Below are 15083 nucleotides of genomic sequence, written 5' to 3' on the forward strand. Positions count from 1 at the left end.
CCAGGGCAGCAAAACAGAACAGGAAGTTGGGAGGTGCTGGTTTGGTGCAATGCTTAGAATGGTGGACTAAGAATTCACACTCACAGGGTACACTTAGGCCAGCCACATCTCATAGCTTCACCTCCAGTGGAGAGTTGCCACAAGGATAAAATGAAGGACCAAGTACCTTCTACATTATATTGAGCTCCTTTGAATAAATCTATTTAATAACCATATAATAAGAAACAGGAGCTTTGGGTAAGTAGAGCTGAGGAAAGTGAGATGGGAATGACTTGGCATGGTTGGTGCCACATCTACACGGATAAGCTTTCCAGATGGTAGTTTTGCTATGGTAAGGAACAAAACAATGGTACAAATAACTTTACTTTTCCACATTATGTTTATAAAACAATATTTTTATTAGTTAGGGTACAGCATTATTTTAAAAAACACCATAGCATGAATGCAGATAAAAACATTACAGAAGAATGAATCTCCCAGCCTTATATTGCTGTAATAGAGAGAGAAAGAATAAAGCAAAATGGCGAGCTGTAGCTGTCAGCTGAATTTCTGAAGCTATTTTATGGCTGTCTACACGTCTTCTCTAATGCTGTAAACATGCAGCTTCCAACACATGAAGCAAAGTGGGATTCTAGAAGATCCTGCACGTTAGACTAGTACGAAGCTCAAGAGGCCTGTCAAGTAACGTGTGCCTAGTCATAGGACAGTCACCACCACAGTCACATCATGGATGGCAGATAAAGACATTAGGGTGATGGACAAGCAGGGTGCAAGTGGTACAAAATATCAGCAGATAAGGGGGCTACTCTGATGTGCTGCCACCGAGCAATCTTCTCAGAAGGGGTAGAGGAGGGGGCCTGTACATCTGGGCCCCTGGCTTGGGAATCAATGGTAAAGACACAGTAAACCATTTGGCTGGCACACGAGAAATACTAGCCTAGTCCCAGCCTTTTACTTTAAGTCTTAGAATCTCCCAGAGCATCTTTCTTCTAACCTTGGCCTCTAATGCAATATCAGGGCTGTGAATGACATCGCCTTCACTAGTGCATTGGATTTTTTTTTAAGCCCAATAGTTAACGTAAAGCATTTTCACTTTATTCTAGATACTGTTGAACTCTGTACCCTAGCATGCTCTGCAGGAGGAAAGCCCATACTGCTTTCTCCTAGCAATCCGGACTTTCAAGTCACAAGGCCAAACATCATACCAATGACATCCATGCTCATATGACATTCAGATACCATGGTGTGTTTTTTAAAAGCTTTTTAATTTTATTTTAAGGAAAGCGTTGTCCCCAGAATCCAGCTGCAAATTCTAAAGCCTTTTTATGCACAAGGCTTAAAGCAGGGCATGCGTCAGTCAGGCTTGTGAATGTAAAGTCTATGATGCCTATTTGTGTCATATGTGCATCTTTTCTGCATTATCAAACACAGCTATAAATGGCAGGAGAGGCTGGAACACAAGCAAAGTTTCAACTTTGATAACAGCCTAAAACAATGTGACTTATTGCTTAGTAAACATACCTGGCACACGTGCTGCACATCTAATTCACAAGGCCTATATAAGCCACAAAGATAGGACAAGAAGCCTTGAAATCATGTGTTAGATCTGAGTTCTAAAATAGAATAATTCAAAACATTTGTGTAAAAATGGTCTCATCAGATAGCAGTAACTGGATGTTCATGGCTCCTGGCAGTGGCAGTATTGGTAAGAAGGGGTTTTCCAGTAAATGAGACATGACTCTGAAATTAATTCTAACGCAACTCAGTTCTGTAGCCATAGAGTGGGGTTTAGTCATCAGCATTTAATATTTATAAAAGGGTCCGCACTGAACAAGGAGCTGTACGTCAAAACAAATGCATAACAAGTCCCAGCCAGGAGTTCACGATCTAATAATAGCTAGTGATGCTTAGAAGCAGAGACTGGCTTGTTTAGTCAAGGACTGACTTCTTCTCAAAGGCAATGGAATGTCACCCAAAGCCAGTACAACTGACACTCACGGGCTGCAATATTATACAAACTTACCTAGTCATAAACCTTGCTTCTGAGTACACATGAATGGAACTGTAGTGCCATTTTCTTTAATCTCCACCAATCTCTGAAAAAAGAACATTCTCAGGGCCATCCTATACATGTCTACTCAGAAGTAAGTCCCCAATGCCATTTACTTCAAGGAGTGCTGCTACCTCAGTGTATGTTCATATAGGGAGCAAATAATGTCCCCTTTAGAAGTTTCTAGAACTTAATCCTAAAGCCTATCTGCAGAGTATATGCCCAATTAAAGACAGCAGAGTGACTTGCAGTGTTTCAGGCAGCGGCAGCAAAGCCTTTCTATCTAACTAAGGGCCCAAAATAGCAACACCACAAGAAAAGAGCACCTGGAGAATCCCTCAAATTCTCCAGCCTTTCATCTGAAATAAGATGCAAGCACATCCACACAAAGGCAAGATGCAGGCAAGGAAAGAAATGGAACACCTGCTGCAAATTACAAAGAAGATATATGTGAACTGCTTGGAACACTCAAGAAAGCACAATGCGTATACAGAGAATTATCAAATTGCTTAGGCCAGTAGTCAATTTATGTTGAAAACTCCATCACAAATATAAAAACAAAATGCTGTTTCTGTGCTTCCTATTAGTCACAAACTGTGCACTGGAGCAGCTTCTTCAACCTTGTGCTCCTAGCTGTTGTTGGGACTGCAGCTCCTACCATTCATGACCATGGCTGGGGGTTATGGAAGCTGTAGTCCAACAACATCTGGATATCAAAGGTTGGAGCTGGAACATGTGCTGGGAAGCATTTTTGCATCATTCCTTTCAAAGGGGCATACAGCAGTGGGCACAGGGATCCCTACTTTCTGCTAAAAGGTAGCTGGATGGAACAAAAAATATTTAGAAATGGAAGCTTGGAGTGTCAGAACTTGCTCCAGAAGGGGATGAGGTTGGGCATCTCTTTTGGGCCTGTAAACTGACAAATGGTCCACTGTCCAAACAGTGCCACTGACCTCACTTTCCACATTCTCTGTTTTCGTGCCTCACCTCTTCCAGGTAAAGGAATTCTGTAGATACCCTCCTGGAGGGTCCCTGAAATCCATGAGCCAACATCAGTTCATATAAACACCCAGCGTAATGAATAGGACTGTTTTTGACCACAAGAATCTGCGAAAGCTACTGTGATATAATTCCAAACATCCCAGTACAGAACTCAACACTTTTTCTGGAACTTTTAGGGAATTTCTGGCCCCATTCCAGTATAAAATATGTACTTTGGGACTCCTGTATGGTATTTTGCCTGTTGTGTGTCTGTGCCTTGATAGAACCAAAAATATTGGGGTTTTGAGAAGCCTGAAAATTGTCATAGAAACAGGAAAAATTAATCAGATTGTTTGAAGGTTAAAGGTCTTGCACATAGATCTGTCATATTTAATTTGAAATCTAATTGCTACATGGAGCAAGGATACCACATTGGCCCATAAGGACTATTTTTAGGTGGGTTTGTAGATTTGGCTAACTGTAGGCAGGTGTTTTTTTAAAGGACACTATTATTATGGAGATAACATCATGGAATGAAGAAACACCAATTCCCAAGACTGTAGGAAGGGTTAAAGGGAACACATCTGATCAAGCATCAATAGGATCAGGGAAGCAATCATCCACCGTTTCCAGGGCTTCAGTGTCAACCATGACTTCTCGAAATGCTGTTTCAACATCTTCCTCTGTTTTAGTCTCCAGTGCCAGCTTAGGTTGAACTGTAGGATTTGGATCTGTCTTGTGCTCTGGTTTAAAACTCTCACAGGTCTCAGGAGCTTTAAAGGAAGTACAAGTTAGAATGTGCTATAAAAATGAATTAACATCGTCTCAGACCTCAATCTTTACTATAATCTTCAACAAAGTCTTCATCTCAGCTTTCCTTTTGCTGTTATCTTTTTTAATTTTTGATTTATAGATTTATATCCCATCATTTAAACAGAAACCTCACAAGGCAGTACATGACGTGTATCAGTCAAACAACTAAATCATCATCATCATCATCATCAAATAAGAATGTAAGAAGAGTTCACTGGATCAGACCAAAGGCCCATCTTGTCTAGCATCCTGTTCTCACAGTGGCCAACCAGATGCCTGAGGAAAACCCACAAGCAAGACCCAAGCACAAAAGTACTTGTCCCACATCATTTAAAACATAAACAATAACACTAAAGCAATACAACCAAGTGAATGGTTGACAAATATATTGAAATAGCCATCAGTCCCAGTAAAACCTTATAACTACAACACAATCACAATAAAACATCTCACAAAACTTCATCCAATTGAAATCATTATGGAAGAGCCCCAGTGTACAAGCGATTATTGTGGAGGAACTCTGTATGATTCCATTTGGCCATGTGGGGGCTACTCTACATGTTACTCTACTGTTTTGTGGAATGGCCACCACACAAAAATTGTTGCATGTGGCTTTTAGAGGGTCACCATTTCTGCATCCCTGAACTACACAAATACATTTATTCCCACACAGCTTTGCTCTTTAATAACAACAACAATGATATAACTGTACCTACCAGGATTGGGGGTGCTGGCAACAAGGGCATCTGTGGTTTCACAGGGGTCTCCATTAGGAGGACTCTTTGGTTCTTCACTGGAAATGGCAGACAGGGTTATCCCCTCATCCTTTTCATCTTCTGTTGGAAAGCATAATGAGAGACTGAAAGGGGGCAAATCAATTAATCAATTAATATGGGTGAGGTGGAGTTTCGGCTTTGTGGGTATTCCTTCACCAGTGCTAATTGCTGTCTACTAAACTGTACCTGGTCTCTCCATAAAAAACCCAAAGCACCCCTAAAAAAAATTCCCTGTACAATTGCCATGCTTCATAGAGCAAAATAGCAGGTGCCCTATTTTACATCAGAGGTGGCTAACCTGTGGCCCTCTACTGGATGACATCTCATCCAAGAGAACATTGGCCAGCCAGGCCGAGGCTTTGGGGAGCTGAAGTTCAGCAACATCTGGAGGGTCACAGGATCCCTGCTTTCACCTGTGCATTTGTTTAGGATTGAGGAATTGTTCACATGTAACTAAACTGTTGATTATTTTTATGAGGATGAGCCAGTAAAGGGCACTAAGAGAATAAGAATTATAGGCAAAGAGGAGGAGAAAACTACAAAAATGCATACAGTGAATAGTGGGTATAAGCAGTTTAATTCCAACTTGTATTAACTCTAGGTAAAGAAGGGCAAAGTCTCCAGATGGTCTCCTGATGCCCCTTTGGAATAAGATCAGTAGGTCTGGATTTTTTCCCATGGGGATTCTCCTAAACTTCAAAGACAAATTGTGGAACAGGGGCCTCTTGTTCTGGTGATGCCAGAACTGAGTTCTTGCCAGAGGCCTAATCATGCAAGGAGACCTACAAAATGTGACACCTTGATGTCAACATCACCAGCATCATGATTTGTGGTGCCTGTAGGCGAAGCCTCTGTATCCCTTCTGTTCCCATGGCATATTATGAGACCTTTCTAGTTGCAACAACCTACATTAAGAGGAGTGTAAGGAGTTAGGGTGAAGGATTTTGAAGAAATATCGGGTAGGCTTGATAAGAAATTTGGAAAATAGATCCCATGGTGCAGGGTCCCTTCTAACAGTTCTATGATGTTAAGTGCCGAAGGAGCTGCATACCTAAAAGATAGGTTAGGATCATATGAATAAAATCAGCTAAATGATCCTTGGTCTCTAAAACAAGAATGATGTAACCTTATGATAAATATACCTTTGCAGAAATGCAGTCAAGTGTAAAACTTGAGAGGCAGGCTGGGATATGGGCAAAGGAGCCATGGAAAGTAAATATGAGCTTTGGCTGGTTGCAAAATCCGCCTAACTTCAGAATTGTCACTTTTGTCACAGAGTGTAAGCAACTGCAGTTATAGGAGGAGCTTAGATTCATCTACAACAGGCATCCCCAAACTCGGCTATCCAGCTGTTTTAGGACTACAATACCCATCATCCATGACCACTGATCCTGTTAGCTAGGGATGATGGGAGTTGTAGTCCCAAAACAGCTGGAGGGCTGAGTCTGGGGATGCCTAATCTACAATAACCTATTTTTTTAAAGACTGTAACTGTGGTTACAGGCCCATGCATTGCTTACCTGGGGAGTAAATGCCACTGGACTTAGTAGATTTCACTTCTACGTAAACATGCAATAGGATTGTACTGCAAAATACAATGCAAAAAAGAAGAGGGGAAACGGCTACTCACCTGCAGGCACTGGAGTGAAATGATGCTTGCTCTTCATGCAGCAGCATGTGATCAGTGAGGCAATAATGGCCAGGAGGAGAGCACCCCCTCCACACGCTACCATAATATACAGGAAGTGCGGGTGCTGCAGCAAATCTCCTGATTGAAAGAAACAACGTTGTTCTTAAGCTTTAAAGAAACAGGAGCAACCTAAAGACAGGACTCAGGGTCACCACAATGTTAAAGGTGTCTTTGCCTATAATATGCAAGGTGTGTGATTTTTTTAATGCAAATAATGTTGGTGGGGAGAAGACCACTGTTGGTTAGTAGAATCCTACCAGGCATGGAGAAGTTATGTAAGGATGCTTCTAGACTGCTACTATTTGGGGGTGGCACATTTAGGTTGCAGTCACACCCATTAACACCCATATCATACATTTAAAGCACATCTAAAGCATATGACTTCCCCACAAAGAAGCCTGTGAATAGTATTTTGTTAAGGGTGCTTTAAATCACTGGTCTTTGGCTCATGGGGAATGAGCTACCCTTTGATCCTTCACCCCTCATTTTACTTGAAATAAAATTTACTTACAAAAGAACATGATTCACTCTGCCTCCTACTTCACTTAGATCAAACTTAAAAAACCCCACTTAAGGCTAGAAACATTCCATTGATACATAATACAGTAATCCACTTTATAGCCTTGTATGCTTTGCTTCCATTTTATATTTTAGCTCCTAGGAATTGAAGCGGCTTTTAGTCACTAATATTTACATTTTTATTATTAAAAAATATTTTTATCCCCACTACCACTGCTTTTGGAAGCCAAAAGGTTCCTGGGCTCATTCTGAATTACAGAGTGCCAATGGGATTTTCCAGACCTGGTCCACTCAGTGTGGATTGCCTGCTGTACCCCACCTATCTAGTTGCAACAGGGCCAGCCCTTCCATGAGGCAACACAATTTAAGTATCAACAAAGGGCAACAACTTATTAGTTATTTAATTTGTTGTCATTGTATTTTTTACAAAGTAGAGGGATTCTGGGGTTTTCTGTCTCAGGTGGCAGGATAACTTGGATGGATGGCTTTGGGGATTATGTACCTTGACTTGGTAGGAATTCATGGCACCATTTCCTGGTCAGCTGCAGACAGCAAAATGTGTTGTGCTGACCCAAATAGGTAGGAATGATCCTCCTTTGTTATGTAAATTCAAGAAAATTCAAGAATTCAATAAATTCTTCATAAATTCTTCATAAATTTTCTCCATAAATTCAAGAAAAAGGAGGGTCCAGAACAAAGGACCCAGCGCTCAAACCTCCTCAGCCATGGAGCATAGGGGATATCATCATGAGATGCATAGAAACTTATTCAGACAGACATGCAGTGCCCATTTTAAACCTTCATCACATGAGGAGGCCACTGTTTGCTGATTCTTGCGGCTGCTGCTACATCTCTCTAGGTCTGTAAAGGTTGGAGAGTGCAGAAATAGTTCCCTGTGACTGAGGGGATTGAACTGCACAGTTACTGCGCCATAAATATCACAGCCACGCATGACTGCTTGCAGTTAGCAGTCTGTGAGCAACCCATTGACTGCAATCCATTCAAAACATTCAGGGGGCAATAGGTATCCAATAAATTGCATTCTTTGTTTGCTTGTTTTTATTTCAACTGCCTGGTCCAGGACATAGACATTAAAAAGCAAAATACATTGCCAAAATGATGAATGATTTACCCTAACCATGAATGTCAGGTAAAGGAGATTTTATTGTGAGCTACTAATATTTCTGGTTATTTTGCAATGAATATCTAGGCAAGAATCACAAGATGGGGCCAAAATGGAAGCTGAGCCTTGGAGCATTCAGCTAATTATGCTGAGGACTGCTGTGTCAGTTGTGGTGCTGGTAACAGAAAGATTATTACATCAGTTTCAGATGTGTCTCAGTGACTTTTTAATGCTGACAGGCCTATGCTGTCTAAAATGTTCCTTCAGCAGCCAGTCATTTTAATGATTGCTTTGCATTGCTTTTATTTTTATTTTACTTTTATTTTGTCATACACTGCCCTGATGTTTGTGAGATGGAAATGTGTGTGTGTGTGTGTGTGTGTGTGTGTATTTCTGGCATACATATTCAAATATGTTGTAAGATGTATTCAGACATGTTTTTCCCACTTCAACATTTTCATTAAGTTTTCCAATATACAGAGGAACAAGAAAAAAAAAAAGTCCCCCACCCAAAAAAAAAAATCATCACAGCCTGGAAGAAAAAATGAGAATGCTGTATGGAACAAAATAAATAACAAACCATCATTTTTCAGAGGGCCTTTCACCAAAAGTCTTTAAAATAAGCATGAAAAGGGGGAGAAGTACCCTCCCTTGTGTGTCTGTTAATTATATATTAAGGTCCAGAAATTAAATTTACAAAATCCCAATATCTGCATATGCGGGTGGGACCAAATGTCCATGTTCTTTCAGATTTGTGTATAATATAAAGTCATTCCACATGGCAAAGTAATGGTCACTAGTGATTTGGCCTCCCATTAGCCCCTGTCAGCATGGCCAAAGGTCAGGGATGATGGAAGTTGTCCAACAATGTCTAGAGAGCACCCAGTAGGCAGGGGGCTGCTTCATGAATGAAGGATTTTGTGTTGGTGAGTTAGAGAGACAGATCTGCTGATATATAAATTCAAATAACACTTTGAACACCCATAAAAAGAAGGTAAAATATAACTTACGATCGTTACCACCATTACATGACAGCTCAATGGAGGAGCTGCTGCAAGAGTTTCTTCTATGGCAAGCAAGCTTTCCCTGTACCCCTTTCCCCAAAATAATGCTCTTGCCACCATCTTTCTCACAAGCATCAACATCATTTATTCTTCTCCCATTCCGAGTCCAGTAAACTCCATCATTGAATTGACCATCTGCTTCACAGGACAAATTTGCTCTTCCATCAGGTAGACAATTGATATAAACAGCTGGAGGCTTCTCTAGGCAGTGGAAAGAGAACAACAAAACAGAGAGAAAAATGTTACCATGACAGGACAGTGGGAACCATCATCTGAACCCTTCCTTTTTTTCATTTAATCCCCTATTACCTCCTTCAACTATATATAACATTCAATGGATCCTAATGGATTTTTCCTGCTGTTTGCTTCCAGAGAAATTGAAAGCTTCTCATGGTCCTTGTAAATAGACTGGCTCCTCTACTAAAATTTACCATCTTCTAAATTGGGATTCCAGGAATCTTCGAAAGCAAATCACATGGACTGCAGGTTCCTATTCACTTTGTTTTTAGGGGTACCAGCCCAAGGGCAGGTAATTAAGGTGCGATCCTGTATTGAAAATATAGCACAGAGGATGAGCACACTTATGTTACTTCAATCCGTTGCCATGCCCATGTCAATCAAACTGCCTTGCCAAACCCTCAACTTCATTATGTGTTCACCATCAACTTCATCATGTCAGAAGCCACTAATGGTTGTGTGAAGTTGGTTCATATTAGCTCCAGTCCAAAGAATGTGAGTCCTCTTGTGACTTGTTGAATTCAAGCATACTGGAAAAAGATGGGGTGGTTTTGTTGTTGTTGTTGTTTTCCAGATCAGAACAAATATATGGAAAATCTGGGTCACAATATAGAAGCTTGGCAAAGGAATATTTCTGGCAAAAACATTCCCATATAAAGTGTGATTCTCGCAATTCAAGCATGCATTTGAAGTAATGAAGAAACTGGTGTTCCCTTCTCCCTCGTTGGCAAGTTGTATCTTTGCTATTTAAAACCCACTTACGTGTGTACCCAAAGCACCGTTGCCTTTGCTACAGCATTTGCAGTTCTGCCTGTTTGCCTTTGGGTGGCACTTAAGAGTAATGTACTTAAACACTTGAATCATAAATGCATACCTTTCTTATGGCACTTTCTTCTGTTTTAACAAACTGATCCGAGCACGTGCAGAGCCGTCAAGTGCTTTTATTACACTAACCAGAATAAATTAGCTCCCTCCTTTAACCTGTTGTATACCAACCCACATCTTTGAACGAAACCTACACTCCCAATGATCAAACCCTATTTAAAAGGGATGCGGTAATTGTGATATTTTCCCAATGCAGTGCTTTAAGGTTACGAAATTAGAAGGCATCCGACAGCTTTAATATTTTAATTCTTGAAATATACTATGTTGCCAATAGCCTCAAATTTGAATTATGGATGGAAACATTTTCACAGATTTTAGGTATCCTAACTGACAAATCAATTGCCCGACAGCCCAGCCCTACGAGTTCAGGGAAGGGGGTGGTCCTGAGGCAAAGTTCTCAACTCAAGGTAACTCTTCCAGGTTAGCGGAGTTTGTAACCTGAAGTGTGTGTCACCTGAGGCGTTTGTAACTTGAGGTACCACTGCACTTGGGTACTCTGAGGCAGACTGAGGGCAAAGCACATAGCAGCATTATTATTATTATTATTATTATTATTATTATTATTATTTTCACACAGTGAAATGAATTATCTGAAACACTTGAAACAAGCACAAATTAAAATTTGGCATACCACAAAGCAGTTCACTTAAGGGAGATTTGCAATGCTGTGTCAAATCAGCAGGCCTGTTTACCACATGCAGCGTCTGTCAGGTGGTGGTAGTTATGAATGACAGCTGAGTGTGAGAGGTGATGTCCATTGGCCTCTAGAATAGTCTCCAACTGCCCCCAAAATGCCAGGACTGTCATGAAAACCCTTAAGCCATCATAGCTTCTCACGTTGTCATGTCGAGTCCCGAATTCCCCTCTTTACTGAGCTACACTAACTGGAAATGGCTTCATGTTGGCGGAAGCAAGAGGAAGAAAGAGTTGCCAACTGAGTCACTTTCTCCTCCTCCTGCGCCTCTGCTGCCATGTCCTTTGCCGCTGCTCCTGGGAGTCGGAGAAAATGGAGTAAGAGGGAAGAGCCTTGTGCCAGATCCAGGGGAGGGAGCCAGGTAGGTTAGCTGGCTAGCTGGTTGAGGAGCAGTAGCAGGAAGAGGAGGAAGGAGGGAGGCAATGGAGACGACAACGGCAATGTCACTGCCATCCCTGCCCTGGGAGGTTGTGACTCTCAGGCTGGCAGGGCCCCAGCCACCCAGCCACCCAGCCAGCCAGAATAAAAACAAGGAGAAAGTGTCAAGCCTGAAGAGAAGGCGGAGGCTGAAGGAGACCCTGGGCAGGATCGGGCCCTGGGGGGCGGGTGTGCAGCTGGCGGTGTACAGGCAGCCCTGTGCAAGGCTGGAGCTTGAGGGGAGGGGACAAGGAGATTATTGTGGTGAGGGTGGGTTCTGGAGCTAGGTGGGTTTCAAGTGAGGTTGTCTGTCTCATGGAAAACTTTAATAAGAAATCTTAACCTGCAAAAAAAGTCCTCCTCCTCCCCAGCAGTGATATTGAAGTACAGTGGTACCTCGGGTTACATACACTTCAGCTTACATACACTTCAGCTTACAGACTCCGCTAACCCAGAAATAGTACTTCAGGTTAAGAACTTTGCTTCAGGATGAGAACAGAAATTGTGCTCCGGCGGTGCGGCAGCAGCGGGAGGTCCCATTAGCTAAAGTGGTGCTTCAGGTTAAGAACAGTTTCAGGTTAAGAACGGACCTCCAGAACACATTAAGTACTTAACCCGAGGTACCACTGTAGAATAGAATGCCTCATTTTATCTGAGGCATGTTGGAGGGTACGCTTTAGTCATTAGGCTGTGACTCTCCAAGTATTGCTGGACGACAGCTGCCATCATACATGTTTTTGGCCCTCCAACATAAGCTGGAGGGCCACAGGTTCCCCATCTGTGTTTTAGGCAAAATATCACTGAGTTTAAGCTTAAATTAAAGTGCACTTATTTGTGGATCACAAACTAAGGCTGCATGCTTCCTTGGAAATAACTCCCATTGAACACCGGCACCTATTTTCTGAGTGAGTATGCTTAGGATGTTTGAAGCAGAACCAGCAATTAATTAACCTCTTAAGATTTTTCCATTGTTGATTCCAAAATGAGGATGCTGACCACAAGGAATGGATAGAATTATGTCAGTTTCTCTCAGTTACTTGTTTTTCCCATCTTAAATTTAGTGCTCTATATTTCCACATCAGTTTGCCAACGCTTTCCGAAAAGTCCTCATGAAAATCGATTGGCATGTTGATCCAAATTTCTCTTTTGGGTAAGGAATTTCTGCAAGCAATTTCCCCGGATATGCCCAGTTTTGCAAGCAATTTCTCTGAACACAGAATAGTTTTGTATGTTGATTTCACTAAGATATGAATATATTCTAGTATATGCACTTTTGTGCATATACTACCTGGCTGGAGAACGGCTAAGCTGCAAAATGAAAATAAGTGCAGGTTTTGAAGGATGTCTGTGTTTCGATTCATGCTTTGTTTCAGAAAGTGCAGATTCGGTATAAAATGCAAACAGGTATTGGATGCAAATGAAATCAGTTCCCATGAAAACTGATTCCAATTTATCCCCCCTCCCTACTTACCACACACTTTGAGCAAGAAAATTTCGCTGTCGTTTCCAAAAGCAAATGTATATTTCCCCTCATCGTTTTCTGATAAATCCGTCATCTCTACAATCCCGTTCCTCGAGCACAGCCTTTTGTCACAGTCATTGCAACAGTCCATCGTAAAATTCTCCGGCTTAGAACAGTTCGTTTCTTTCATTACTAGGATGCCATTTCGATTTTTAATTTCCAAAGGAAAAGAAACATTGCCACCAGCGTCGCCAAAAAGCTGTTTGAGGTCCATACAAGTCACACCTGCAACAGTAATAAAAGATTTAAGTAGATTTTTTTTTAAAGCAGTTTATAAAAACTATTAAATAAATAAATACATATTGGAAACCACAGTAAGTCTAATCAAAGAGGTAAGACTGTGGTCACAGAAAAAGATGAGCAACCTCTCAGTCGAAGAAAACATATGAGAACTGTATTCTTCGGGTTTTCCCCCTTTTGAGCTCATAGCGTCATGTTATCTGACTGAAAAGTGGGATGGAATCAACTCAATATTGGTTACTAAGACTGAAAGCCTTAATTCATGAAATAGTGCAATTCATAATTTTATATGAGTGCTGATCCTTTTGAAGGATACTTGATGAGCCACTGCTGTAAATAAATGACCTAAATGTAGCTTTTAATTCAGGTATCATTTAATATATTTTTACAAGAAAGTATGTAGTTTGTCGGTTAAATAAGTGTTGTTTTTCATGTAGCTTAAACTGTCGCCCATAGTGTGTATGTATTTGAATTCATTACTCATTGGCCTCAAAAAATGTTAAATGACTTCATATGGTCCACAGATTTATATTGATTACACCATAGAATGTTTAGAAATGGAAATAATCACCATCTACTTACTAGTTTAAGGGGGGAAAGAATCTAAGCAGTGTTTGCAAAACTGGATGAATTCAGGCTAGTTACTTTCCCTCACTGCAATTCACTGTCTCCAAAATCATGCACAGATATTGAAAAGGACTTGGAGTATTGTTTTCAAAAGGATTTTAAACTGGAAACCTATGTACATCAGACTTGTTTTTGAGATGTTTTCATCAAGTATTCTAAATTATTTGTTCAAGGTCACGCCGAGAGACAATAAAAGAATCCCAGAATCATTGTGTTGACCACCACCCCACACGAAAAGCCTCGCAACCTCTTATTTCTCTTGCATTTACAAATGCAGTACATCAGGCGACATGGTTGCAATTAGTTTATGAGAAAATCTGTCTTACTTTGGAGTGACTGTCCATTTTCATGCTTTGGCGGTTATGACACCAGCATTTCCCTGAGTCCCGTAGACTAGCCTTCCTTTAAAGGAGAGGGGTGCCGGGGGTGAAATCTGAACGAAGAGGATCATTTCTGCTCACCTAGGCAAAGCAATGCCAATTTGATAAAAGAAAATTCCCACTTACCATCAGAAATGGTCAGAATCACCAGCACGCATGGCAAGGGAAAAGAAAAGCGGAAATCCATTTTAAGCACCTTCTTGCATCGTGTGCTGAGAAGAGGATCTGGCTTTGCTGTTAAACTAACGCACTAGTCAGGAAATGATGTCAGAAGCAGGAATTTAAAAAAAGAAAAGAAGAAGAGCATATACTGGAGGGGTGCAAGACTAATGTACAGTCAAAACAAAGCAGAAGGGTGTTTGGTTGACTGACCTCATGCTTTAGCCACATCACCTTGATGATCTATTTCTATGGCCCTGTATGCAGGAACTGGGGTGTGTAAGAATAAGATTCAGAAGGAGGGGTGAAATAGTGCTCTAAGCAAGCCCATCAGAGCCAACAGGACAGAGCTAGCAAGAATCCCAAGCAAATCCTGATATTGTACCACTTTTTCCGATTCATTGAAGCCCTTGCTGACTGATATAAACATGGGAGTGCAAAATGCAAGGCAACATAAACGATCTAATCCCACTAACAGTAATCATACTGAGTATTCAACTACTGTATGTCATACGCAGAAGATGCCCACTGAAATCAACTAACTTTTACCCAGAGTAGACCTATTGAAATGAATGGCCCTAAAGAAGTTAGGACCATTCATTTCAATGGCTCCACTCTGGGCTGGCGAGGTGAATCCTGCCCAACAGAACAAGCTAGATTCAACCCACTGAAGTGGATTCAGACCAGAAGCTGCAGCACATACCGGTAGTGTTTGTGTGTGTAATTACTGTATATGCTTTGAGCATCAATGATAGCTCAAAGAATTCTGTACCTTTGTGGATGGAACCAGCAGGACATGCCCCAAATGCATGAGGTCTTTTTTCTGATGACAAATATTCAACCATGAATGAACTGTGCTGTATATGAAATTAATCCAAAACTTTGGCCAATTTAGAAAAGATACAA

The 15083-nt window shown here is 41.1% G+C and overlaps 1 protein-coding gene across 1 annotated transcript; it reads right to left on the bottom strand.

Moving 5' to 3' along the window:
* Nucleotides 1-379: 379 nt before the first annotated feature.
* On the bottom strand, nucleotides 380-14266 carry LOC310843598 (uncharacterized protein). Its single transcript, XM_083737190.1, has 6 exons — nucleotides 14145-14266; nucleotides 12721-12996; nucleotides 8963-9217; nucleotides 6251-6388; nucleotides 4561-4680; nucleotides 380-3804 (listed from the first exon to the last, which is right to left on the bottom strand). The coding sequence occupies exons 1-6, from the start codon at nucleotides 14203-14205 to the stop codon at nucleotides 3620-3622; spliced, it is 1035 nt and encodes a 344-aa protein (XP_083593316.1). The 5' UTR covers nucleotides 14206-14266; the 3' UTR covers nucleotides 380-3619.
* Nucleotides 14267-15083: the final 817 nt, after the last annotated feature.

Source organism: Podarcis gaigeae (genome assembly GCF_964106915.1).
Source record: "Podarcis gaigeae genome assembly, chromosome: 4".
Lineage (NCBI taxonomy): Eukaryota > Metazoa > Chordata > Lepidosauria > Squamata > Lacertidae > Podarcis > Podarcis gaigeae.